General features: G+C 38.9%; 1 protein-coding gene across 5 annotated transcripts in view; it reads right to left on the reverse strand.

Annotated features, from left to right (window-relative positions):
* Nucleotides 1–25,432, reverse strand: part of MYO5A (myosin VA) — a 243,947-nt gene that overhangs the window by 19,072 nt on the left and 199,443 nt on the right. For 2 of the 5 annotated variants that reach the window (XM_058294220.2, XM_058294224.2), the window contains 7 exons: nt 21,416–21,643; nt 16,817–16,917; nt 14,072–14,152; nt 12,029–12,227; nt 9,579–9,653; nt 8,501–8,594; nt 2,618–2,764 (listed from right to left, as the gene is read on the reverse strand). In XM_058294220.2, the coding sequence (XP_058150203.1) occupies nt 2,618–2,764; nt 8,501–8,594; nt 9,579–9,653; nt 12,029–12,227; nt 14,072–14,152; nt 16,817–16,917; nt 21,416–21,643 (925 nt within the window). The remainder of the gene's footprint in view (nt 1–2,617; nt 2,765–8,500; nt 8,595–9,578; nt 9,654–12,028; nt 12,228–14,071; nt 14,153–16,816; nt 16,918–21,415; nt 21,644–25,432) is intronic. The other 3 variants (XM_058294222.2, XM_058294221.2, XM_058294223.2) reach the window with 3 other exon arrangements.

Here is a 25,432-nt window from a genome sequence, read left to right on the forward strand (position 1 = left end):
TTAATGCCATGAACCCTAGGAATATTAAATCAGGTAAAACTGCCAATCACACTGCTGTCACCTTGGCACCTGGGGGAAGGAAAGTTATGCAAAGGCTAAAAAGAGAGGCTTTGCGCTGCTTCAGTTCTTAATTAATGGGCTGCGTGCACACCTTAATCACTTTCCACCCCCGCCCAAAGAGAGAATTTGCAGAGTCTCACATCCATTTCTAAAGGGCTGATGCTGCTCCGAAATGAGCTTCTACTCCTGTCTCATTTGATCTTTCTTTCCTTCCATTGCTGGAATCTTTTTCTTGATTCCTTTGTTTCTTTCCTATTATTAAACTGTGTTCTTAAACATATTTGATGGTATACTTTTCTAAGGAAGGTAAGGAAAAATGGAAATTCCGGTACCTATATGGTCTAAGGAAGTGGTATTCAAGTTCAAGGATCCCTTCTAAAATGAGACACAGCCAGGCCCTTCCCCCAGAGATTGTGATTTGATTGGTCTGGGGAGGGGGCCATATAGCACTACTTTTTAAAAGCTTCCTAGGTGATTCTAATGTGCAGCAAGGGTTGAGAAGTTCTGGCCTCAAGGGATCCTTACAAAGGGAAAAGGTTTTCTGGTGGATGTGTGGGAGTGCTGTATATTATATATATGCATTGCTGTGGTCTAGGACTCCTGTGAAGAAAAGCTGAATAATTAGGGGGGGAAAAAAAAGAAAAAGAAAAAGATAGGATGTGGAATTTTTTCAAGTCAACATTCTTTATCTAAGTTCTTTATCTAACTTTATCCAAGTTCTTTATCTATCCTTTAAACCCATCGCTATATGCCATTCCCTAGTAAGGGACCATGACATTATATTGGGCTTCAAATTTCGGGGAGTTCTGGACCACAGAGTGTTTCAACAATGGCAATGGAGGGATACTGGTATGGGATACCAATGACAGGTGATATATGGCTGACAGGGAGCTGTACAGAACATATCTCCAGGGTGCATGGTAATGTTTGGATATACTCATAGTGGCAACAATTAAAAATCACAGCAGGGGGGGTACTGGGTTCCTGGCCAGTGGTGCTCTGTCGTGGTCCCTAGGGGAGCAGCGACAGTCTCCCAGGTACAGCGGCGGGGACTGGGAGGGAGTGAGGGTTCAACAGTGAGCCCCTGACGCTAATGACTATGCTTGTGAGCTGATAAACCTAAAATAAGAACAAGGCCTAGAGCAACATTGTGCCTGGGAATTTCCTCCTGTCAGCCTTCATGTTACTCAAATGTGGCCAGTCTCAAAGCCAAACTCAGCATGTAAATGCAATGCCTTCCCCCCAGCGTGGGACATGACACCCGGGGATGAGCCTCCCTGGCACCGAGGGACCACTATCAACTACCAACTGATGATGCAACTGGAAAATGACCTTATATGGAAGGTTCAATGCGGATCAGCAGAATATCCCTGTCTACATAAAATAACATGACTTTAAAATGCTGTTTGACCTAAAGTAAGGGGGAAATGGGAAGGAGAAATGAGTTTATATGGCTACGAGTTTCTAAAAAAGAGTCTGGAGGCTGGCAGAAGGATTGCCCTCATGCACAACTGAGCAGAGTCAGAGAAACAGATAAAGCAGATACAACCCCCAGATATTGGTTCCTTTGAGGGCTAAAGAGACCCATGGAGTTATGGTCATGGCCGATGGGGTTAACTACCAAGGCAGATGGCCCCTCTTTGGAAATGGTGTTTATGTGTGATGAATCTGGACTCAGATGGGATCTCCCTTCATAAGACTTTCATGCTAATGTGCTGGAGGTGCAGTTAATGTTGGGGTTTAAGATATATTTAGGGGATTTGAATCTCTGGACTGACAATGTGATAGCCAGGTCCTGAGCCTCAACAGACTCCAGCACCTACAATCTGATTTATTGGACTTACCACACTCAGCTAAGATGGAGTTGAAGAAGGACAACCACCACACCATGGAGTCTAGAGTGATTACAACTGAAAAAGGGAGGATTGCATCCAGCATCCATGTGGAATCTGAGCCTCCTCTTGACATAGAGGTGCAATGGACACAACCAATCCAATGTCCACATAGAAGAGGTGGCATTGGATTGGGAAAAGTGGACATGGTGGACGATGGGTATGGGGAAAGGCAGGAAGAGATGAGAGGTGGAGGCGTCTTTGGGACATGGAGCTGCCCTGGATGGTGCTTCAGAGGTAATCACCGGACATTGTAAATCCTCACAGGGCCCAATGGATGGAATGGAGGAGAGTATGGGCCATGATGTGGACCATTGTATATGAGGTGCAGAGGTGCCCAAAGATCTACTTACCAAATCCAATGGATGTGTCATGATGATGGGAACGAGTGTTGTTGGGGGGGGAGAGGGGGGGTGGGGGAATGGGGTTGAATGGGACCTCACATATATATTTTTAATGTAATATTATTACAAAGTCAATAAAAAAAATAAAAAAAAAAAAAAGGATCCTTACAGTAAGTCCCAGGCACAGGCCCTTGCAGTTTGGTTGATAATGCATGAGGTGGTCAGGATGCTACTGCAGCAATTTGAACTACAAGAAATTTCAGTGTGGAGCATGTCTGCATGCACCAGAAAGACCTTTCATTCCATGCAGAAAATACTTGCCCAGAATCAGATTCTTAACAAGCTTTTGCTCATCCTCCTTCTTGTAGTCCAGCATTCCTTGGAAATCCTTTTCTTTCCTGGGAATGTTAACTGGACGGATGGGTTCATCAATTATTTGTCCTGGGGATATGTTCTCCATCTGGCCCACTTCATGAGGAAAAAAAGCAGAAGAAAATGTTTTCCAGGTAGAAAAGATTAGAGGGTTCTATGTTCCTATGATTTTAAATGAACTTTATAAGAACAGAAACCCACCATATTTATCACTTAATTGTGCTCTTTTTTAATACTTTTTCTGCTAAAATCACTTTGACAGATGGCAAAACATAGAATAATATCACTCTGATAGTCACTAGTGCTTGGCTAATTTCCACATCAAAGGCCACCTGATTCAAAACCTTCAAGGGTGCCAATAGCAAAAAAAAAAAAAAATATATATATATATATATATATTATAATAAGATCTAACATACTAAAAGTAAGTGGTTTAACTTCTTGGTTAAATAATTAGTCCAATAGAAAATGGCTAAATTTACTTATTCACAGAAGGAAAGAACATTCTACAAAGGGACAGCAGGATAAAAAAGCCCCTCTCCTTTAATTCTATGAGTTTAATCATTAAGGAAAAAGTACACTTAGGATTAATGCTTCCTCACACCAGTTATATAGAAAAGTATTATTCTTCACAAAAGCCTCATAAGACAAAGACCTAATTTTCCTCCCATTTCTCATTCTCAAAGAAATCATGAGCCAATAAAACAACCTCTATTTAATATGATTTCCTAAATATTATTTGTTTGCTTTTAGTCACTATTGTCAATGGCAGCTGTTATAGAAGAATTATGCTAAGGGTAAAAAAAAGTCTCCAATTTCATGTCAAAATTGAGAATTGAATGGGAAATGCAAAGGAAGGTAAGAGAACACATGAGTTATCATGGTGTTTGTGGAGATATTTGCTAGTAAGGTTTTTTATTCTTTTATCTACAGGAAGGGGGTGGTTAAGAAATCTATTTAAGCACACATTAGGTTTGAGTACAGAGACTGTTGTCAAATAAACAAAATGCAGATCACAGGCAAAAACATTAGAAAGCTTAATGTTGCTGACTCCACTAAGAATCAGTGATAAGTGCTTCTCTTGTCACTTTTGACAGCTTTCTGTGTTAGTCCTCAGAAGCCCATTCCAAAGGTAGAGGTTATCACAGAGAACATGAATACCTGCCAGTGCTCTTGCTTACACGTGAAACATGACCACAGGGCAGTGAATGTGGCACGGAGTCTTGGTGACACATGGTCCACCTCATGGTGCAGCATCGCACACTGGGACTATCCACGTTGAATGTCTGGTTTAGGTGACATCACCATCATCCATCAACACTATGATATCTAGAGAGTGATCATATGGCTAATGGGCAAATCAGCATTATGGCCACCTCTCACAATCTAGTGTTTCAAATGCATGGTGCAGTCTGAAGCTACAGGATTAGTAGGAAAACATATTTCTCCATACAGGTGAAGAGAAGATATTGGATATTTACTTTTCCATAAATTATTCCTGGAGTCAGTTTAAATATAACACAAGGTCCTCTGAAGAAGTGCACAGAGGCCTCCACAGATCATGGACCTGCTGCTACATGTAAAATCAAAACAATAAAAGCCCTGTCATCTGTTACTAGTCACTTTAAGCCACAGAGACAATTCTAGGGAAGGAAACTAAGAGGAAACAGATTCATCATCATAAGTTTATCAATAACTGTACATATATGGACTCCATGTAACCTAAAGAGAATAGTTTAAATTTAGTAATTTCATGGTAAGACGCCACTGAAGGTAAAATATACTGTCAATTAAGCTATTACCTACCAACAATGATATTAATAAGACACATTCCAATTTCAGAGATGCTAAAATGTGAAAAATTACATACCTCAGAATTTATGATATATGGTAAATATTTTTATTGAAAGATGTCTTAGATAAGAAAAAGTTTTACTCCCTTTTACAGTATCTTTAGGATATTTTCAGTTGTGTACAAAAATGTCAGAAAAAATATGACACACTTTCAAGTTTCTCTCTGCCTTTGCATTTTCCCCAGAGATTTGAGTCTTTTTTAAAAAACCTCATAGATATCAGCACAACATAACCTTGATTTATTTAGCAAAATTATCGACTAATTAAAATTAAATGTTAACCCTTAATTAAGGAAAATAAAAAGCCTGAAGGAGATAAACCAGGATACCACCCCAGTTTCCAAACACACAAGAAACCTTGGAAGTCATTTAATCCAATGTCCCACCTAATACAGAAATACTTTTAGAAAGACCTGAAGCAATACAAATTCCATTTCCTCGATTCTTTATACTTTAGGGAAAATATTCCTGAAACTTTTTGCCCTGGAAAAAGAAAGGAAACTAGAAATATTTTCCTTTTTTCTCCCTTTGGTATGAGGAAAATCTTGATAGATAGATAGAAGATACAGCCAGCTCCACTTCTCTAAGCAGAGAGACTCTGTTGGAAAATACGACATAATGGAGTGAAGCCAACCACTGGATTGGCTCTCAGAAGGCCTGAGGTCTAGTCCCTGTTTGGCTACTAAGTGGCTGAGAGATTTTGAGTAAGGCCCTCATAGCCTCCAGGCCTGTTTTCTAGAAGACTTTTCAGGTAAAAATTTTCTGTTATGAAAAATGAGACAGACTATCCACTCCTGAAGTAAAATACTAGAACAAAGCAGGTCAAATTTTTTGAAACACTCTCCATTTAGCTATATAATTTCAGTTAAAACTGATAATTGTTGGCCTTAAATAAAATTAATTCTTCAGTGGCTTCTAAAAATGTCTTCTAATTAAGTATCGCCCAATGGAGGAGACATACTGCCATATTTAACTAGAAGAATCCAAGTGTATGTAACATATTTAAAGAAAAATAGAAGACAACTTTAGTTTTTAGAAAGCAATTTGTTCTACCAAGTTGCCAGTATTTTTTACATAATGAGGGGAAGATGAGCAGGAAGAGAAAAGTGTTGGAATTGCTTATCACCTTTATTCTCTAATTTTTTTGTGTGGGCAGGGACACTGTACTCAGCAAGTACCCAACCTACATATGTCTATTTCATTTTATTCTTTATACATATATCATTTAACTCACAACATAACCTTCTATACGAACTATTATAATGCATTTTTTGTTTAATCTATGAACTATAAATACAACTTATAGGTAAAAGAACACAGTTGGCAGGATAGTTAAACTGACAAAGTTGATTTCTGATTGATAAAACTTTACATTTTGAAATGAGCTAATGAGCTAATACCTCAAAACATTTTAACCTACCTCTTCAACTAAAAAATATACATATCTGGGAGCAGATGTAGCTCAGTGATTGAGCACCTGCTTCCCATATAAGAGGTCCCAGATTCAATCCCTGGTACCTCAAAAAAACCAAAAAACAAACAAACAAAAAAACTTTCTAAAGAATGACTAAGGAACCATTTAGAATTTAAAAATTAAAAAATTTCACAAGTTAATACCTCAAAATCAGTTTCGTACAAGTAAATCCTCTGCTGTCTATCACGTCATGGTATAATTAGCACATAGTTAAATGTAGAAAAGTTCTCTGAAAAAAAATTTTTAAGTTCTGCCTATAGACCTAATAGTCTGTGAGGATGAGTTCGTGACTTGGAAGTTCAAAATTTTAAAGGGTAGAAATGGAAACACGAATCATGTAATGTTCACAGATTTATATAAAACATGACTATAACGTAATCTGTCTTATTTTTAAACAAACATTTCAGAAGTTGGACATCCAAGGGCATAATATCCTCCTTAAGTAAACATCCACATTGCCACTGTTCTAAATATTTCTGAAATTTATTTATTCACTGAACAAATATTTATTGAATGATTATGATAGGTCAGACACTATGCTAAGTGCTATGAAAAAAGGGGAAATATGATGTGGGTCCAATGTTCAGGAAGTTCAAAGTCTTGAGGTAGCCAGTAATTCAAACAGAAAAATTGCTAAAAATATGTTATAGAGAAAGCCACAAAAAGATGTGAGCCAAATATTGGTGTGCGAAGAGCAGCATCATAAGGTCTGACTGGGAAACCAGGAAAGTCTGCTCAAAGATGTGACATATGCTCTGGTTTCAAAGGGCATGATCAGGAGAAGTAGGAAGACCAAACAGAAGAAGCAGTTGTGACAGGGCCTGGCATGGTGAAGGAATGAAAACGACATTTACAGTCAATCATGGTAGATTCTTTAGAGCATCCCTAGTGATGGAGAATCTTCATCCTTTGAACCAACAGTATGCAGAGTGCCACAGAGAGAATAAAATGTGCAGTCAGGCTGAGCAGCATAATTTTTGGTCAAAATGAGAACAGCTTGCAGGGTTTGAAGGCAATTCTAAAGATGGGTTCTAAAACCACTTGGGCAATAGGCACATTGTTGTAATAAGCTTAGAAATTGGCTCTAGTCCTGTCACTGCTATATCCCTGGCACCTACAACTATGCCAAGCATACAGTAGGAATTCAAATAATATTTGCTGAATGAATAAACACACTAATCCACAATACAAGATTAATTTGTATACAACAATAACAACTGGTATTTGATTCTAAGGTCTTATCCCATCATCATAATACATAAATCATGGATGTTTTAAAAAAGGATTCTTATTTCTTTATAATCATACTACATATTTTTCTTCACTTCTCTTTCGTCCTTCATTAGCCTGAGAGTTCTGTGAGGACACACTCTGTCTTACCTCAGTATCTCTAATACTAATCGTAACAGTAATGATAATAACTAAGTTGCATATAGCATTTACTATGTGTTAGGCACTATTCCACATGCATAATACAAATTAACTCATTTAATTTTCACAAGCCATTTAATAGATAGGAAAACTGAAGCATAGAAAGGTTCAGTAAGTTGCTCAATATCATATGATTAATAAGTGGAAGGGCCAAAATATGAACCTAAGAAGTTTGGCTCCAGAATCCACACTCTTCATATCTGTGCTATACTATCTAGCACAGTGCCTAAAAATACAGAAGATGTTCATTAAATGTTTGTTGAATGAATAAATGAATCCTTTCCTGTTGTAAATTATTACTAGCATTGTTAGAGGTTTGCAATAATTAACAAACTGTAGCTCAGTTTTTCCTGATATACATTGGGAAAAAGGCTAACCTCATCCCCCATAAGCCTACATGCCTAAGGACATGGCACTTCCCCACAGGTTAAACAAGGAAACCATGTAGAGATGGGAGTAAAGGGAAATGGAAACCTTCTCTACCTGCATATCAGGGGGAGACAAACCCTTTAATCCCTACAGATCAAAGAAACATCTGCTCCTGCAGCATTCCAAGAAACCATAACTCCCTAACCCGCTATTCCCTAGTCATCATCAGGGAAAAATTTCACCTTTAGGGCTTCCTATTGGTCCCTGCACCTCACTCAGACCCTCAACTCCCTCCCACTAACTTACCATTTCCCCACCTAGGAAAGTTCTGTATAAATTCAAATCCCTCCCTTCCAGGAGTGGGCTGAAGTCTCTCTTCCGACCCTCACAGTGCTGGTGGGGGGCGGGCTGAAGTCTATTCTTCAGACACCCTCTGCTGGGAGAGCTGATCTCAGTAAATTCTTTCTCTGCCTGTGGTCATATCAGTCTCCCTGTCCCAGTAAGCACCATTTTTCTCCGACAACTATGAAAGGAATAGCATTTACCCCACCTAGAAATGGAAATTTCCACTCCATACAGACTGGCTCTGCTGAAAGTCATTTTTGTTACCATCCCTAATATTTCCTTGCAAATCTCTTATCAGGCCTCTCGTGTAGCAACACAAAACCAAAATTGAGCAATAGTCATTAAAACTTATTTAAATACCTTCTAGTTCACCAATTTTTTTGGCAAATACTTTCAGTTGTTTTTTTAGCTTCCGGACAGTCTTATCCTGTTTTTCAAGTTGTTCCATCAAATCCTAAAGATCAAATTGAAAAGGAAAAAAAAAAAAGGGATCAAAATAGGACTTCCAAAATGCACAGAGAGAAAGCAGACACAAAAATCACAAAAACAGCAGTTAGTTTTACATAAAGGCATCATAAAAGCTCGCTGGTGGAGCCACCACCTGGCTAAAACTGACAGGCATAGGAAATGCAACTACAACAGAAGCCAAATGTTAAAATATACAATGCAGTAAAATCCTTTACAGCATGATGGATAGCAGCCTTACAGTGGAGTCTTTTCAAGTAGACTCCATGTGGGTAAAACAATAAAATATTTGTAGAATGCATCGTTATTCTAGTGGAATGTTTTCTAAAGGAGAAATGGGAACTATTAAGTTTTGATGAAACCAGAAAAAGTTTTGTGGGGAAGTTTTAAGGATAATTGAACATTGGTAGGGGCTTTGCTTGATGACCATGTATGTGAAGCACCATCTCCATGAGACCCGCCCTTTGTAGATGCTAAAGTAATCCCTATAACTTAAGAAAAGTTAAGAAGTTTTGGGAATTAAAAGGTAAGTTGAAATAATCACAGGGATCAGGCTAATGGGGAATCAAAGAATAGTTACTAACATTTCATGGTATTCTGTTGTGCTTTTGGATTTTACTTATCTTTCAAGTTATATATATATAAATAATTTTTTTTGGACGTACCAGGGATTGAATCCAGGATTTTCTACAAGGGAAGCAGGAGCTCAACCACTGAGCTATATCTGCTCCCCTCAGCTATATTTTGCTTCCATCACACTGTAAACCTAGTGTTAACAATGGACCAAACATGACAATGGACACAGGACACTGACAGAGGTGACATCATTGGCTAAAAGAAAGCTCTGGGGAGAAAGAAGTTTTGTGAGAGTTTTTGAGACTTTCTAGGAAGGGGCAGGCAGCCAGTGTGCTCTTCAGTTATTGAGTGCTAGAAGTAGCAGAAGACAAGGCAGAAGCACTCGGGGTTTACATACAATCATCCGTTTGTAAAGTGAAATCCGATATGATTGATACTTCTTAGGGTCATCTGCATATAATTCCTCAAAATACTGAAAAAACAGGCACAATGGATAGTAGTTTTTCTCTATGTCTTTGAAGGGAACTCTGCCTCTCAGCAAAACCCATTTAAAATATTTTAAAACAACAATAAAATGGTATGTATTCAAAAGGCAATGGTTTGTCATCTACCAAAACCCTCTTATCTTTCTATTAGTATAGATTATTCTAATTTTGTTGATGATAATCATGAAGAAAATACATAGGCTATGGCCAACATGCCATCATTCATCAGAGAAAGAGATAACAGACTAGGCTGTCATTTCCTTTCTCAGGCCTTTGGTCTTTTTACTCCTAATGTATGATGCTCACAAGTAGCTGTACTTTTTTTTTTGCTGCCAGCAGCACAAGAGTGGGAGAAGCAAATAAAAATAAAAGTGTGAATCATGTCCCCATTAGCAGGCTAGTTTGAAGTTGGAGATGTAGTTGAGAAGCTGTGGCTGTCCTTCCCTCAAAAGCAGCATGGGGGAAGCCAGCGAAGCCTGTTCCCTAAGGCCAAGAGAGAAGGTATTTTTGTTTGTGTTGGGGCATAGTTTGGGGGGAAGATTAAGCAGGATGGAGTTTCCAAGAACACTAAGCCCAGGTTGACTGCCTTAACATTCTTCTCTAATGTTTCCTAAAGAGATGAGTAACCATAATGATTTGTAAGAATCACATCATTTCATTTATTTAAATTTGAATACATTTTCCCTAATTAGTAGTCAGTCTAATGGCAGGAGAAGCAGCTAACCTGAAAGCGTTTTCCCCTTGTTAACAAGCAAACTCATTACCAGACTCTACCAGCTCAGAATTTGGGAGCTGAGCTTTTTTTAATATAAGCAGTGAAAAACTGCCAAGTAAATTACTTTGGCAAACAAAGTTGCAAGGGAAGAGCTTAATCAATTTGGTGAATAAACTCTGGAGATGTAACTACAAAATAGGGATTGGGTTCCAAAAGCCACACAGAAGCATCTTTATTTCACGGTTTCACCTTGCATTTTAAAACAATCATTTATTTCTAAGCACAGATATTTGCACTGATCAATCAATATATTATTTAATTATAGTTATCAATTCTTAGTCATCAAAGCATTGTTAGTTTAATTTTAAGCAACAATTGATTTGAGATTAATAAAACATTTCAAAAATATTCTATGACTCAGAAGACTTCTCCCACAAATTAGTGAGATTGCTGTCACTTTGAAGAGAGTCCAGATACAGCCCTTCCCCTCCTTACTCACCCCCCAGGGGAGCCTCAAGTAGATAGCTATCTTCAGGGGCACAACAGACTAGGAAAGTATTCCTTTCAGTTTTACTTCTAATTCACATAAAAGATGGCTGAACAAATGACACTAGAAAACTATAATGTAAATTACCACTAAAGGAGTAATGGAGGGATGATTCAGATTGTTAAATTTTCAGAGAAATTCAAACTATCTTACAATAGGTCATTAAAAATCTTAATTAAAAAAGAAGCACGAATTACCATCACCAGTCCTGAACAGCTTTTCTGAAAATAAGACTGATACTACAATATAAATTTTATATAGAAATGTGGAATTATAACTTTTCAATAATTCTAATATAATAAATATATTTGTCAAACTTTAGATTTTTAAAGCATTCTATTAAAGTATACTTGTAATAAAAATTATGTGCTTAAGAAACAAATATTTTGGAAAATATTTCCTGTAAAAAGAAATAAAGAAAAAGGTAGGAAGGAAGGAATGGAAAAAGAAAAAACTCGGACCCTATGCCAGCTTTTCAGACTCTGGCAAGGGAAAAAAATCTCATTCACTGCACAATGTAAGTTCTATTACAAAGAATCAGAAATGTGTAAATCTGAATCCTGATTACCCTCTTCCCTGTCCAACAGCCCCCACTTGGTTCTACCTACCTTCCCAGACCTGCTTGTCTGCAACCTCCACCTGCTAGAGATGGAAGGTGGGATGGTCTCAGTGGCTGCTTGGGGACCAGAGATAACAAAGTCTGTCTCCAGTCTCTGTCATGACAATCACATAACGATATTCCTCAAATGGTGGATAATCTGCAGCTGAGGTTGAAAGAACCTGATCCCCTGAGTTCAAGAGGGTATCAAAAGCCCAGCATGTAGCCAGTGGCTTTCTTCCAGGCTCTCCAAGTTAGATATGGAAACACTGAGGCACTCAAGAACCTTCCATGAGAAACATAAGCGGTACACATGCCATTTTTGTTTCTGTCAACATATTATTATTTTCCACACTCTGTGTCTAGTACAGTAAGAGGGTAACAAGTGTGGGCTGGTTTTCCCAGCAAGGAAAAATTGAATTTGATCAAAAAGAAAGGGTACCAAGCAGGGGTTGGTGCTGCCCATTGACGTGGGTGTGGGACCAGGTCGCCTTCTCCTTACCAGGTTTTCGTTGGTCAGGCGGGTGATCTCATGCTGCAGGCTGGCTTCGATGCGGGCCTCTGGGGGCAGCTGCAGGTTTTGGGCCAGCAGCTGCTGCTGCCGGTTGTTCTCCTCCTTAAGGCTCTGGATCTCCCCGCGGAGGACCTCAGCCTCATTTTCATGGCTCCTCTTCTGTGACTGGAGCTGGGATTCCAGGAGCCTATGGAGAAGCCACACAGGTAAGAAGAGGACATGATGCCCAAGTTCCCTGCCTAGCAGGTGTGAAACTTTCTGCTCACTTGCAAGGGTAGGAAGAGGGGATATTCTAGCTTCAGAGTATCTCTGACTGGATTAAAATCAAGAAACTCAAACAAGGGCCAGAAATGGAATTGCAGACCTGGCTACTATATTTGTAGTACACAAAAGCTCTGAGAAACAGGAAAGTTTTAGGTCTTTTAAAAAGTTCATAGGAAAAAATGATTAAAATAAGTTAACTAAAAGATACAGCTATAATCTCACTTACTACATTTACAAACTGCATTTAAAGACACTGTCTTTGCCAGAAAATTACTTTGTACTAGAGAGGGCAATATTATAAGCCCCCAACTATAATGAATATCTAATTAAGTATGCATTTAAGAATTTCAGAGTGGCTAACTCCAGACAGACAATGAGACCAGGGTACCATTTTTATTTTATTTATCTATGAAGGACAATAAAGCTGGGGCACTCTGAAATATACACAAATTAACCCAAATCCAGACAGACTGTTCTGAAATTTGCCTCTCTCTCTTAATCAATCATATATATGATTGATATATATACACATAATACTATATATATACATACATATACATATAGATTTTAATTTTTCAGCTTCTCTTTCCCCATAAACTTATACATCAGTAACAGAATCTTAAGTAAACATGGTTTTGGAATGTATATGTTAGCAGGACAAACAAAACGGCTATTGCTTCTTGAAGCTGTGAGCAAAAGCAGACCAGGGTACCAGCAGTGAGAACACCAGAGATTTATAGCATCTTCATTTACCACGCACCTCACTTCTATATTCACCCCTTTTATAAATAAAAAACAAAGTCATGTTTAGGAATTAACTAAAATGAAGAAAGAAATTATATTCTTTTATTCTAATTCCCTTAGTTGCCAACGGCTGGACAAAACATATCGAAAACATTGCAAGTAAGCTGTTAGTAGCAGACTAAAAACATTTTAGTGATACAAAATTCAAACTGAATTTGAACCTATAACACTGAAGTTAATGACAATGGTTTATGACTAGGACATATGAAGTAAAATAAGCAGAATTCTCTTGGATAGAATATTAAGTATTTTTTTGAAATTTAATCACTAAAATGGTATTTTTCTGAGATTTTTAAAAAAGGCACAGATATCATCAGAGCAGATGAATGTCCGTGTTAGAAAGTTGTTGCTATTTCACTTTTATTTGCTTTCCCCTAAACATATTTAACATGTTGATTTGGGGCAATTATTCTGAACTGCTGCAATAGAGGAAACTCCTGATTTTCTGTTTCACAAATTTGAATTTAATAATAACCACAAAGAATGACAAATCATGCACTTAGTATTGCTTCCAGACAACATACTAATTAATGTATCACCATGTAGTCACATTGTCACAGGAAAGTTTATCCCATAGATTATTTTTCCAAATAAGAAAACTGCAGCCTAAATTACAGGTATTAATCTCTACCACACTAATTTGGGACCTAGTTGAAAGGGTTTGTTTTTCTTCCAACTCCTAGAAGAGAGAGATTCACAAATTTTAGTTCTGAAGGTAATTCCAGAAAGCATTCTTCATTTATGGGAGGATGTAACCACCATCAATTTCAGTTTTAATAGCCTCCCCCTAGTGGAGAAACATCCCCTTAAAAAAGTATTTGGCTGAAAGTTCCAAGTCTGGTTGAAACTAATTTATACAGGAAGACAATGCACAAGAAATACAGGCATTAAAGTCAGCAGGCCACTGTTAGTAAGAAAAGCAACAAATTAATAACATTCCATTTTGAGGAGACAAATATAAACCTGTTGGCTTGTTTTAACCCTTCATAAACCAGCCACAGCTCTCCATCCTCATTCAACTCATGGCAATCCATAGCAGATGATCTTCCATGCAAAGGGAAAAACAATGCAAAACACAAAGGGATACAGGATGGTAATGAGATGATGATGGTCAAGAGCAGCACAAGGCATTTTAAATATTTTATTAAGTAAGATTGTTTTTATTAGTTACAATGACTTTAAGACAATACCAGAAAAATTATTTTTGCTTAATTAAAAAAATGGGTAATATATATCACAAAAAGTGGGTAGAAATTAAAGTGAAATAACCAAGGATCTTGACCTACTTTTCTTGAAAAAATAAATAATAACTGAGAAGATGAAAGAGAGGTTCTGTTTTTTGACATTTCAATCTATCAGGTTAATCTTATATGTCATAAAATTATATTAGAGACTAACCACGATATTCACTTACAGATACAACAAAAACTTCAGCTGTTCCCCTTGTGTGAAAATTTTCATAATCCATTTCAAAATGTAGTTTTAAGTCTTCTGAATAGGAGCTTGTTTTAGGTTAATAAAATGTTGTTTCCCATTTAAAAATTGTTTAAAAATTTTCTTATTGGAGTGCTTTACAAATTAGGATATGTCCAAGGTTCTCAGCTCTTATGACATGGCTTTTAAGAATTTTTTTGAGCGTAAAATATTAATTTTAAGACCTGGAGAAACTGCTTTTATTAGAGATGTATCACATTTCATTAATAATGTATTTACTTAATAAATAATAATAACATTAATCACAGTTTTCTACCTAGGATGTAAAAATAGTATTATTGAATGTCTACTGAAGGAAAGACATTGTGCTATATGCTATCACAGGTACTATATTATTTAGCTCTCCTGTTAACCCAACATTTATCATTTTCTACATTTTCAGAAGAACACATAGAGGCTTAGAAATAAGATACTTGCAGAGGTTACACATCTGGTAAGTAGTGGAGCCTAGTGCTTTCTGACTCCAAAGCCCAGATTCTTACTCTCGTTATACTTTTGTTGTTGGTACAAAAAAAAAAATTTTTTTTCAAGAGAATGCTCTTCTATTTTCCCTCTACCCATCTCACTCCAGGGAACTTGTTTACTCATCATTATTATTATTCACCAATGACATTCCAAATTTATATTCCAGATCACAAATCTCTCCTGGCTCCAGATCTGTATATTCAACTGCCTAATGGATTTCTTGCCTTGGAGGTCTTCCTGGCTCCTTAAACTCAACATGTGGAAAACTACTGATCATCTCCACCCTGCACTTCACCACACCCCACTCCCACGCTCATGAAATGGCATCAGCACATCCAACAAACTGTGGATAGCAGACACGTTACATCAGAGGTACCCTGCATTCTTCCCTGTCCCTCACCCACACATCTAGTAAATAACAAGGCTTACTGATAACATCCTCCTATGTATCTTTCAAAGTGTCCTATTTCCCTCAATCTCAACTGCTACCAGCTGAGCTCAAGTCATCATAATCAGACACTGGATTGCAGTAATAGACACTGACCTAGTCTTTATGCTTTCAATCTTGTTCCACTACAATCCATTCTTACATAGCAACCAGAGCTATCTTCCTAAAATTAAAATATCTTTACATCATTTTCCTACTTAAAACTCTTCAATACTTCCTGTCTATGGGATAAAGTCCAAAGTCTCTGGACTGTCTCCCCAGTAGCCTGTAAGCTCTGTGAGGGTAGGAACTGCACAAGGCCAGGCATAAAGTATGCATGCAATACATATCTGATGATTAAGTAGCTGAGTGGATGGATGAACAGAGTAATATAGCTGTTTCTATACTAATATATTCTTAGACATGTTATGCTTATAATTTATTTTTATAAAGTAAAATTTAGGTTTAACCAAATGAGCATTCTTTAACCTTGTCCATAAAATAGGTGTGATAGCAGGTATATTACCTTCTGCATAGCAATAGTCTTTACTTTGTGATCTGTGTATACCAGTCCTGGGACTATGCATCAAGAGACCTAGACTGTACAATGAAAATAGAAATCTCCAGAATTGTCATTTTTTTTGTGATCATCAGTGGTCATGTTCTTTGAAAATGTTCTAGCAGGTAGTCTTTAAAGTTCAGGGTTCAATAGGTCTATGACTCTATGGGAAACGGGTGGTAGAAAAGCTGAAGGAATCCAGATCTAAGCCTTCATTCTGTGGTAATCTGAGTTAAAGGGAAAGCTATGGGGAAATTTCAGTCATTTAGTGACAGCACATATCCTGCATTCTGAATCAGCCCCCTCAAGACACTTAAGTGTAGCGAGATGGAGCTAAATGCCTTCTGCAACTTCAGCAAATGGGATAAAACCAGAGTTAAGATTTTTCTGAGAACAACCCTCCAAGCCTCCACAAATAAGCATACTGAGTAACTAATGAAAATGACTACCCAAGACAATCCAACACCAAGCAACTGGTACCTTCCTAAAGCAGTCCCCTCAAGGATAAGGCCCTAACTAGACAAAAATATCTTCCTTTGATGCAAAAATCATTCTTCCTGATACCTCTCATTATCAATAATGCTAACATTTTAAATGAGATTTTAACTTGGAATATATTGGAACACTTGCATTCCCTTTGAAGGTGATTTGGTATCTAATAAAACTATGCATAAAGCTTTGATTTTTTTATACAAGAGGCTGACTTGAAGACTAAGGATGAATATGATTAAATCAAAATGAATAAAAGAAGAATCCAACTTACCTATTTGTTTCTTTCAAACCAATATATGCTTGTGCTATTTCTCCTTTATCTTTCATTTTTTGTACATCTTCCAAGAGTATTGTGGAATCTGTCATTGTATTCTGAAGTGAGGAAAATGATATATTTCCACATTAAGATTCAACTCAAATCACTGAACTTGTGATTTATGTACTTTTACAAACGTATATTATACCACAATACAAAAATTCACATCAAAAATTAAAAAAAAAAAAAAAGATTCAACTCAAAGGGTCTGGACCACAAATAATATATTTCCTTCCTCAAAATAGGGGAATTTATCTGTTCAACCACACTCTGCCCCATCAGAGAGTAAGACTTCACCTTGTAAATGTAGAGAGAGTACTGCACGAGTGGTTAAGAGAAAGAAGTGACTTCACTCCTTCTCCTGATAATCTTTAATGCTCTATTACAAAGTTGGGGAGGTTCTAGAGTACTACTGCCCTGTAAATAAAATCACTGACTGCTATGTGTATTTACATTATGTAATGTGCATACTCTGTATAAAGAGTACAGCCTTAGAAAAATAACCAGGCAAGAACACAGAGCACCTATTTAATGGAATGCACAAAGCTGTTCTTCTACTATTTACCAAGTAGTTGTAATAAAACAAAAACCCCAATGAAACACTGAATGCTTGACATAAAGCTCATTTTTTCATTAAAAACTCAGAACAAGGTGGTGTTCAGATGCTATGCTTCAGCAAAAATTTTTTCTCATATCTTTATTTATTTTTAAAGATTTATTTATTTATTTCTCTTCCCTCTGCCCCCCACCCCCACCCCAGTTGTCTGTTCTCTGTGTCTATTTGCTGTGCTGTCTTCTTTGTCCACTTCTGTTGTTGTCAGTGGCACGGGAATCTATGTTTCTTTTTGTTGTATCATCTTGTTGTGTCAGCTCTCCGTGTGTGCGGTACCATTCCTGGGCAGGCTACACTTTCTTTTTGCGCTGGGCGGCTCTCCTTACGGGGCACACTCCTTGCACATGGGGCTCCCCTACACGGGGGACACCCCTGTATGGCAGGGCATTCCTTGTGCGCATCAGCACTGCGCATGGGCCAGCTCCACACGGGTCAAGAAGGCCTGGGGTTTGAACGGTGGACCTCCCATGTGGTAGACGGACACCCTAACCACTGGGCCAAGTCCGCTTCCCTTCTCATATCTTTAGATATATATTAATGGAAAGGATTTTGCTCCTTGTAATTATGATCTGGTGTTATTCAACTCTTTTTCCTCTGGTATAGCATAGCATAGCCCATAAGTTTTCTATTCCATAAGAGCCATACTCAGATTTTTAAGACCCATAAGTAATAACTTTTTCTATATTAAATAATGCATCATGTATGCTCTCTGACATCTGAGGACCTATATGGTCCAGTTTTGAACTATTGGTAAATTAGGTAATTCGGCCTAATTAATTAATTCAAGGGAAAAACAGGCTTCTTAGCATACTTTTGGTCTGGATAGGAAGTAGTCAGCCCTTTCCTCATCCTGTTTACCACAGCTAAGAAGTGGTGATCAGGGAATGGGATCAGACTCAGACTGACAGCTTAGGAAGATTCTGTCTTCCCCAAGATAGTGACTAAAAGTTCCTAACATGTAAGAATAGTCCTGTAATATCTGTCATTCAATAGCTGAAATATGTGGTAAGAAATATGACTTTGTGACCTCATTAGCAAACACTTCCTTGATCCTACTCTCAGGGAAATGGCAGTGGTAACAAGGAAAGGTTTGCTCAGCTACTCAGGCTCTTCCTCACCCTTGGCCAACAAACCCACAGTTGAAATAAATGAGAGTTAGGCAGAGTATACTCCAAGTTACACCTTCCCCAGCTTGTAGGAAGCCCACTAAAACTAGCATAGTAAATCATAGACCTAACTGTGCACTAGAAATCATGGAGACTCCTCTATGATCCAGCCTGGAGTCTGCTACTTCCAATACTGTCCCATTGGCTTCTCAAATAGGAAGGAAGGAGTCAAATCAGAAATTAATTGTAAATGTTAAAACAAAATTAAGGAAGGAGACTTGGCCCAATGGATAGGGCGTCCACCTACCACATGGGAGGTCCACGGTTCAAACCCCGGACCTCCTTGACCCGTGTGGAGCTGGCCCATGCGCAGTGCTGATGCGCGCAAGGAGTGCCCTGCCATGCAGGGGTGTCCCCCGCGTAGGGGAGCCCCACACACAAGGCGTGCGCCCTGTAAGGAGAGCCGCCCAACGCCAAAGAAAGTGCAGTCTGCCCAAGAATGGTGCCACACACACGGAGAGCTGACATAACAAGATGATACAACAAAAAAGAAACACAGATTCCCGGTGCTGCTGATAAGGATAGAAGTGGTCACAGAAGAACACACAGTGAATGGACACAGAGAGCAGGCTACTGGGGTGGGGGTGGGGGGGCGGGGAAGGAAGGGAAGAGAAATAAATAAAAAATAAATCTTAAAAAAAAACAGAAGTAGTGACCAGAAAGCATCAATTGCATATATTGGGGGATCCCTATATACTAAAATTAAGATTAAAGAGAAATATTTACTAAAAATTTTTAAAAGCTTATAATTACCTTGTCATCCTAAAATCACAAGTCCGCCAGCACAAAAAAAGAAAACATTAAACCCTTAGTTCCATGAATTAATTCCATCAATGAGTCACCATTATAATAGATAAAAACTCACTGCAAAAATAACCATGAACTGTTTCTCTTAAAACCAAAACTATATATAAATTAATATTCATGGTCTGGCATGAGGTAGACATTTATATACATTTATGTGATAGCAACTTTTATTTCCCAGGAAAAGAACTTGGGATTCTTTCTGAGTTTTTTTTTCTCCTGGTTGTATCATATTTTTGCATATGTGAGTGAATGACCCTTCTGTTAATGAATATGGGTGAAATTCCTATCCTTGGTCAGTGAGAGTTACTCCAAGCCCCATCAGGAGGTCATCTATCCAAGTGCAGTCTCCTGAAGGAGTCACAGTGTGGATAAACTAGACCCAGCTGGGTTTTATCATCTTCTTTTGCAAAGAAGTTGTGAGAGGCTGTGTCTCACTGATTAAAAACTGAATGGGACAAATAGCTCTGGGGTGTTTGAAAGGTCTGAAATCAATATCATGGGTGTTTTTCCTAGAGGGGACAAGACTCCTGAGATAGAAACAGGATGGTGAGTGCTATGTGTCAGCTGGAAACTGGAAGTGCAGGCACCTTCCTTAGCCCAGCAAGTCCTATAGAGTAGTTGTCTCAGCAGGGATGTGAGCTGAGTGAGTGAGTGTGTGAAAGCAGAACTATGTGCTTTAGCTTGTTTTTAGGTGCCTTACTACACTTTTCTTTTTCTTTCCCTTAACTTTTACTAAAGTTCCTTGTGAGAAAACCAGTTAGTCCCAAGGGAACCGGAGAAAGGAATTTTGATTTTGGACTCTGCTCGAGTTAGTGTGCAAAGTGAGCCTTGTTTCTTGAGGCTCACCCACAGTTGTAGCCATGGGAACCAAACTTGGGGAGGTGAGAGCTATATGGTCAAGCGTAAAGAGAGAGTTCCCTTCAGGAACTCTTCTCATTTCAGATGTAGGGCTTTGTGATTTGTTTTAATAAGGGAGTCCATTTCTTTATAAAACCCTACTTGTGACTGGGATTTTTTCCAAGAGTATTTAGTCAGATATCTTGTTTTCAGTATTATTTTCTGGATCAGGGTTAATCCCAGGTGTGAGCTGCCTCTAACAAATCCAAACACATGTGCCATGTACAGTATTTAAAAACATGCAGAAATGACATTTCTAAGAGAAGTACTCTCAGATTTTTTAAATATCCAGTTCACTATATATTATGGACATTTCTTATATGGCATATCATGAAGCTGAAATCAGTGATGGTTGCAAATCCTGGTAACTACATGCACATGGAGAAGGTGTAAGGGCACAGGTGATTAGTCAGACATTTCCTTTGATGGAAGATGACAAAAAGGCCCATTTCTCATCAGCATATGGCAGTGTTGCCTCTCAAATTATGCAAGGGCAGGGAAGGGCTTCAAAGGACCATCTAGATCCCCCAGGGCTTGGGTCCCTTCTGTTGCATCCCTGAACACAGCCCCTCCCAGATGGGGCAGCTCCCCCAGTAAAACCCACTCCCAGAAGTGAACAAAAATCATCTCCAGGGCCATGCACTGATGGCAGCTACATTTCTAACCTTTTCATATGTTACCTTTCCAGTTAATAGGTTATTTTTTACATATAATTTTAAAGTAGCATTTAATGCCTTCCACAGCAAGTCAATTCATAAGTGTTTATATTTAATAGTATTTTATTTTAGATTGAAATTTATTGTGACCAGATTACTACATAAAGATTATTTTAAAAGCCCTTTGCTCAAAAGTGAGTGGTGAAACTGAAGATCATTTGGGACTTCACAAGCTTTTTGCTCACCCCAATTAGCATGTGCAACAGTTTTAAAACAAGACAGGCAGCATTTTTGAAAAAATGATGAATCTTCAGTTAGAATTAAAAAGCTTTGAAGTGTTTACTTTATTATAAGTGAATAAATGGAGGATGGATAAGAAGAAAAGGAGGTAGTTTAGACATTTGCTCGTGCTTACCTTGGGCTGGATGGCCTCTTTCTGACTCACCAGCTGAGACCTCAAAATAAGGACTTCCTCCTTGCGGACATCGAGCTCCTCACTCACAGAGGTCAGCTGTTCCATAAGGACACGGTATGCAGGAGCGCCGGGAGCGGTCACCTCTGGGGCACTTTTCTCACTAAGGGCCTTGCGTAACTCATTTAGCTCATTTTTCAGTTTTTTATTTTCTGACTCTAGTTCTTGGCGCTGTGTGAAGAGACAAAGAAAAGTTCATCACCATCATCCTCAACTTTACATCAGAATGCTCAACTTCTCCCAAGCTGGTAGAAGAATTCTGTTGGAAAATGATTCCAGAGCTACCCTAGTGAAAAGCTTTCTATGTTCTGTTGGGAACTCTGCTCTGCAGAGTTAAAAGATGTCTTACATTAAGTGGAATTGAGCAAGATAAATGGTAGTTTGTTTCATCAACTCAAATTCCAGAGTCAAATCTATTCTAGGCCAGCCCAGGGTGTGTTCACAGGCCTTGACAGACTGCTGAGTTCCAAGGTGTGAGTTCAGCTCAACCCTAAGGAGCCAGGTTTATTTGGGGGTAAACATAAGGACAAGTTTGAGGGTCCAGCTGGTCAGATTGTTTCTAATGAATGGTTCAGAATGGCTAGCCAGTAGTTTTGAGTAGTTTTACCCTCTTATCTTTGTAAAGCAGAATGAAAAGACTACTGGAATCTAAGGCTTTAAGTTCAAATAAAAACAATTACCATACCATTTAAACTGATAAAATTCCCTACAGTATTTTGATGACAACATATACTATATTTTAAAATTTCTTTCACATGTGACATGCTTGTGAAGTTGCTAGCAGAAGCTTAAAGAGGTGTGAGAGGAGGACCGGTCAACTCGTACACACATCCTTCATCTCTCCATACTTCCACACACTACCAGTCACACTCATTCCATCAGTTACCACTGCCCTCTCCACACTCTGCGCAAATAATGGCAATGGAAACACAGAACAGAATGGAACTGACACTAAACAAAAGTGTCACTGAGATAGATAGGCATTTAAAACACTATGGCGCCTTATTAGCACATGACATAAGGCCTTATGACAGTAAAGGTAAGACATTTATAAAGATCAAATATTTTATTATTTCTTCCCATAGAAGCAATCTTTGGTTTGTAGCACCATTCAGACTTTTCAACATGTTATATTAAAGCTCTTTTAAGTTCTCTTCCTCTAGTTTAAGAACATCTAACCCTTTCTTTCATGAATTAATCCATTCTCATGTGAAAATAAATGTTCCTTCCTATCTCTAGTCTCCCACCAACTGGTAATCAGATCCTTATTGCTCATTTCTGTAATAGAAAACACATGAATGCCTTTACTTTTTAAGCTCTCATACAGTATTTCTCAAACTTTAATGAGCATCAGAATCACCTGCAGGTTTCATTAAAACAAATGGCTGGGTCCCATACCCAGAATTTCCAATTCAGTAGGTCTGGGGTGGGGCCCACAAATTTGCATTGTCAACAAATTACCAGGTGATGTTGATACTGCTGGTCCATGGACTATATAGTTTGAGAACCAATGGCCTTAATACTTGGGAGTCCTGTGGTCTGGGCTTCATTTTTTGTTTGTTTCCTTTTTTTATTGTGGTAAAATAAACATAAAATTTACAATTTTGAGGTCTCATTTTTGACACAATACAGTAAATATCTTATTTGCCCATTTTTGTGCAAGACAGGCCAGAGAAGAGCTGCAGAGCAAATTCCTACTCCCATTCCCCATTGGCTTATCTCGTCACACCCTTTCTCTTTCTTGTCTGGTATGACTCATATCAAATGTCACATTCAAATCAACCATTGGCTTTGGCTCATCTGTCCAAACCAGTTAGAGAAGAATGAGGGGGACAGGAGAGAGGAGACAGAAATATCTGTCTCTATTTTTAAAAAAGATTTATTTATTTATTTAATCCCCCCCTCCCCCCCGGTTGTCTGTTCTCTGTGTCTATTTGCTGTGTCTTATTTCTTTGTCCGCTTCTGTTGTCGTCAGCGGCACAGGAAGTGTGGGCGGCGCCATTCCTGGGCAGGCTGCACTTTCTTTCGCGCTGGGCGGCTCTCCTTAAGGGGCGCACTCCTTGTGCGTGGGGCTCCCCTACGCGGGGGACACCCCTGCGTGGCGCGGCACTCCTTGTGCGCATCAGCACTGCGCATGGGCCAGCTCCACACGGATCAAGGAGGCCCGGGGTCTGAACCGTGGACCTCCCATGTGGTAGACGGACGCCCTAACCACTGGGCCAAGTCTGTTTCCCTATCTGTCTCTACTTTAAGGGTACGAGTCCTTGGCAAACTGGCTAGGACACATATTTTGCTTCAGCACTCCATTCCAGTTTTGCCACCATGGATGCTCTCAAGGGCTTATTCCAGGACTTGATGCTCCCAACTGTAACACTCTGAACCGTGGGCAAGCCTGGCCATCAATACTGACACTACCCACGGACACTCGTGTGCCCCGTCTCTCATTCTGATAAAGTGATGTTCTCTGTGGTGCCAAAATTTTCTAATCAATTCCGATTAAACTAATGAAATGAAAAGAAGGCCTTCTGAGCTCTCCAAAGTATCACAGCATTTTAGGAATGGTTTTCAGAAAATGTTCTTACCTATAATTATGGATGTGATCCAAAGGAGAGCAGCCCAGCCTAGTGAAAGGCCAGTGAGGCAGCTACTTTGGGTTGGGTATGTCCTCCAATCACATGATTACATACTCTCTTTATGTGGATATCCATACATCAAACATATATATAAAGCAGGATTATCAAAAGGTATAATAAATGATTCCACCAAGGGCTGATAATCTTTTAAAACATGGGTCAGGAATTTGAATAGCCAGTTGAGTCCTAATGAAAATCATTTTTAAAAAGAACAGATCCAAAAATGGTGGGAAAGACTGAGGCAATATAGAGCTATACCATATGATCGAGAATAAAATGGGAACACTTCTGGGAAGATGGCAGACTAGAAAGATGCAGGACTCTCTTCTCTCCCAGAAAAATAGCTAGAGGACAGGCAGAAACTGCCTGGAAGAGAATGTTCTAGGGTTTAGGACATCAGGGGAAGGCTGAACACTGCCCAGAAGACAGAGGGGCAAAGAAAAAGAATTGCAATGGCAAAATTGTGAGCTAAAAGTCGCAGCTACAACTGCTGGCATCCCCCCCTAACCTACTTACACTTTGAATTCTTAGGTGTTGGGACCTGCACCCACAGAAAAGGGGGTCCCAGTATTTACCTGCCCAGGAAAGGGGGGAGAGAGGAACACAGCCTAAGGCAAAGTCAGCCTTTGCTCCATGAATTTGGTCTGCTATGTGCCACTGGTGCCGGGAGGGGCTGTGCCATTGTTTGCCTGGGAGCTGACAAGGGACTAAAGAGATCTGACCCTCTCAACACCCTCCCTACTGAACAAGAGTGGTTGTTGAGGATACAGAGGGAAGGAGAATTAGTTCCTACCCAGAAAAAGGAAGGGACTTCCAGCAAAGGTTGGAGAACTGTCTATGAGAAAGTTTGAATTACAAGGCATTGAGCATCTGGGCAGGATCTGTGTTGCAGCGAACACATTCTGACCAGGCTTTGAACTTAAGAATGCCATATGTTGGTAGACCAAGGAAATGCATGAGAAGAAATGAAAAGTAAACAAAAGAGGCTTTTCCCACGCTTTACAGCCTCCTATCCCAAGGCCCTTGGAAGCAGCTCTGCAACCTATTACTGGGTCCAGGGTCCAGATTTGAGAAACTAACAGGGACAATCCTAAAGACCCAGATCATGTTAAACCAAGAATCAAAGAACTGCAGTAACACAGTCTTCTGCCACTAAATCCCTATTCAAGAGAGAGAAATTGATTATCTGAGTAAAAACCATCCTAAGTAGATGCCAAAACATCAGCAAAAAATTACAAGCCATACTAAGAAAATGGAAGAAATGGCCCAAGTGAAGGTATGTAGCAAAGCCCCAGATGAGACAGGATTTGAGACAAAAAAAATCAGC

This window comes from Dasypus novemcinctus, chromosome 3 (genome assembly GCF_030445035.2).
Source record: "Dasypus novemcinctus isolate mDasNov1 chromosome 3, mDasNov1.1.hap2, whole genome shotgun sequence".
Lineage (NCBI taxonomy): Eukaryota > Metazoa > Chordata > Mammalia > Cingulata > Dasypodidae > Dasypus > Dasypus novemcinctus.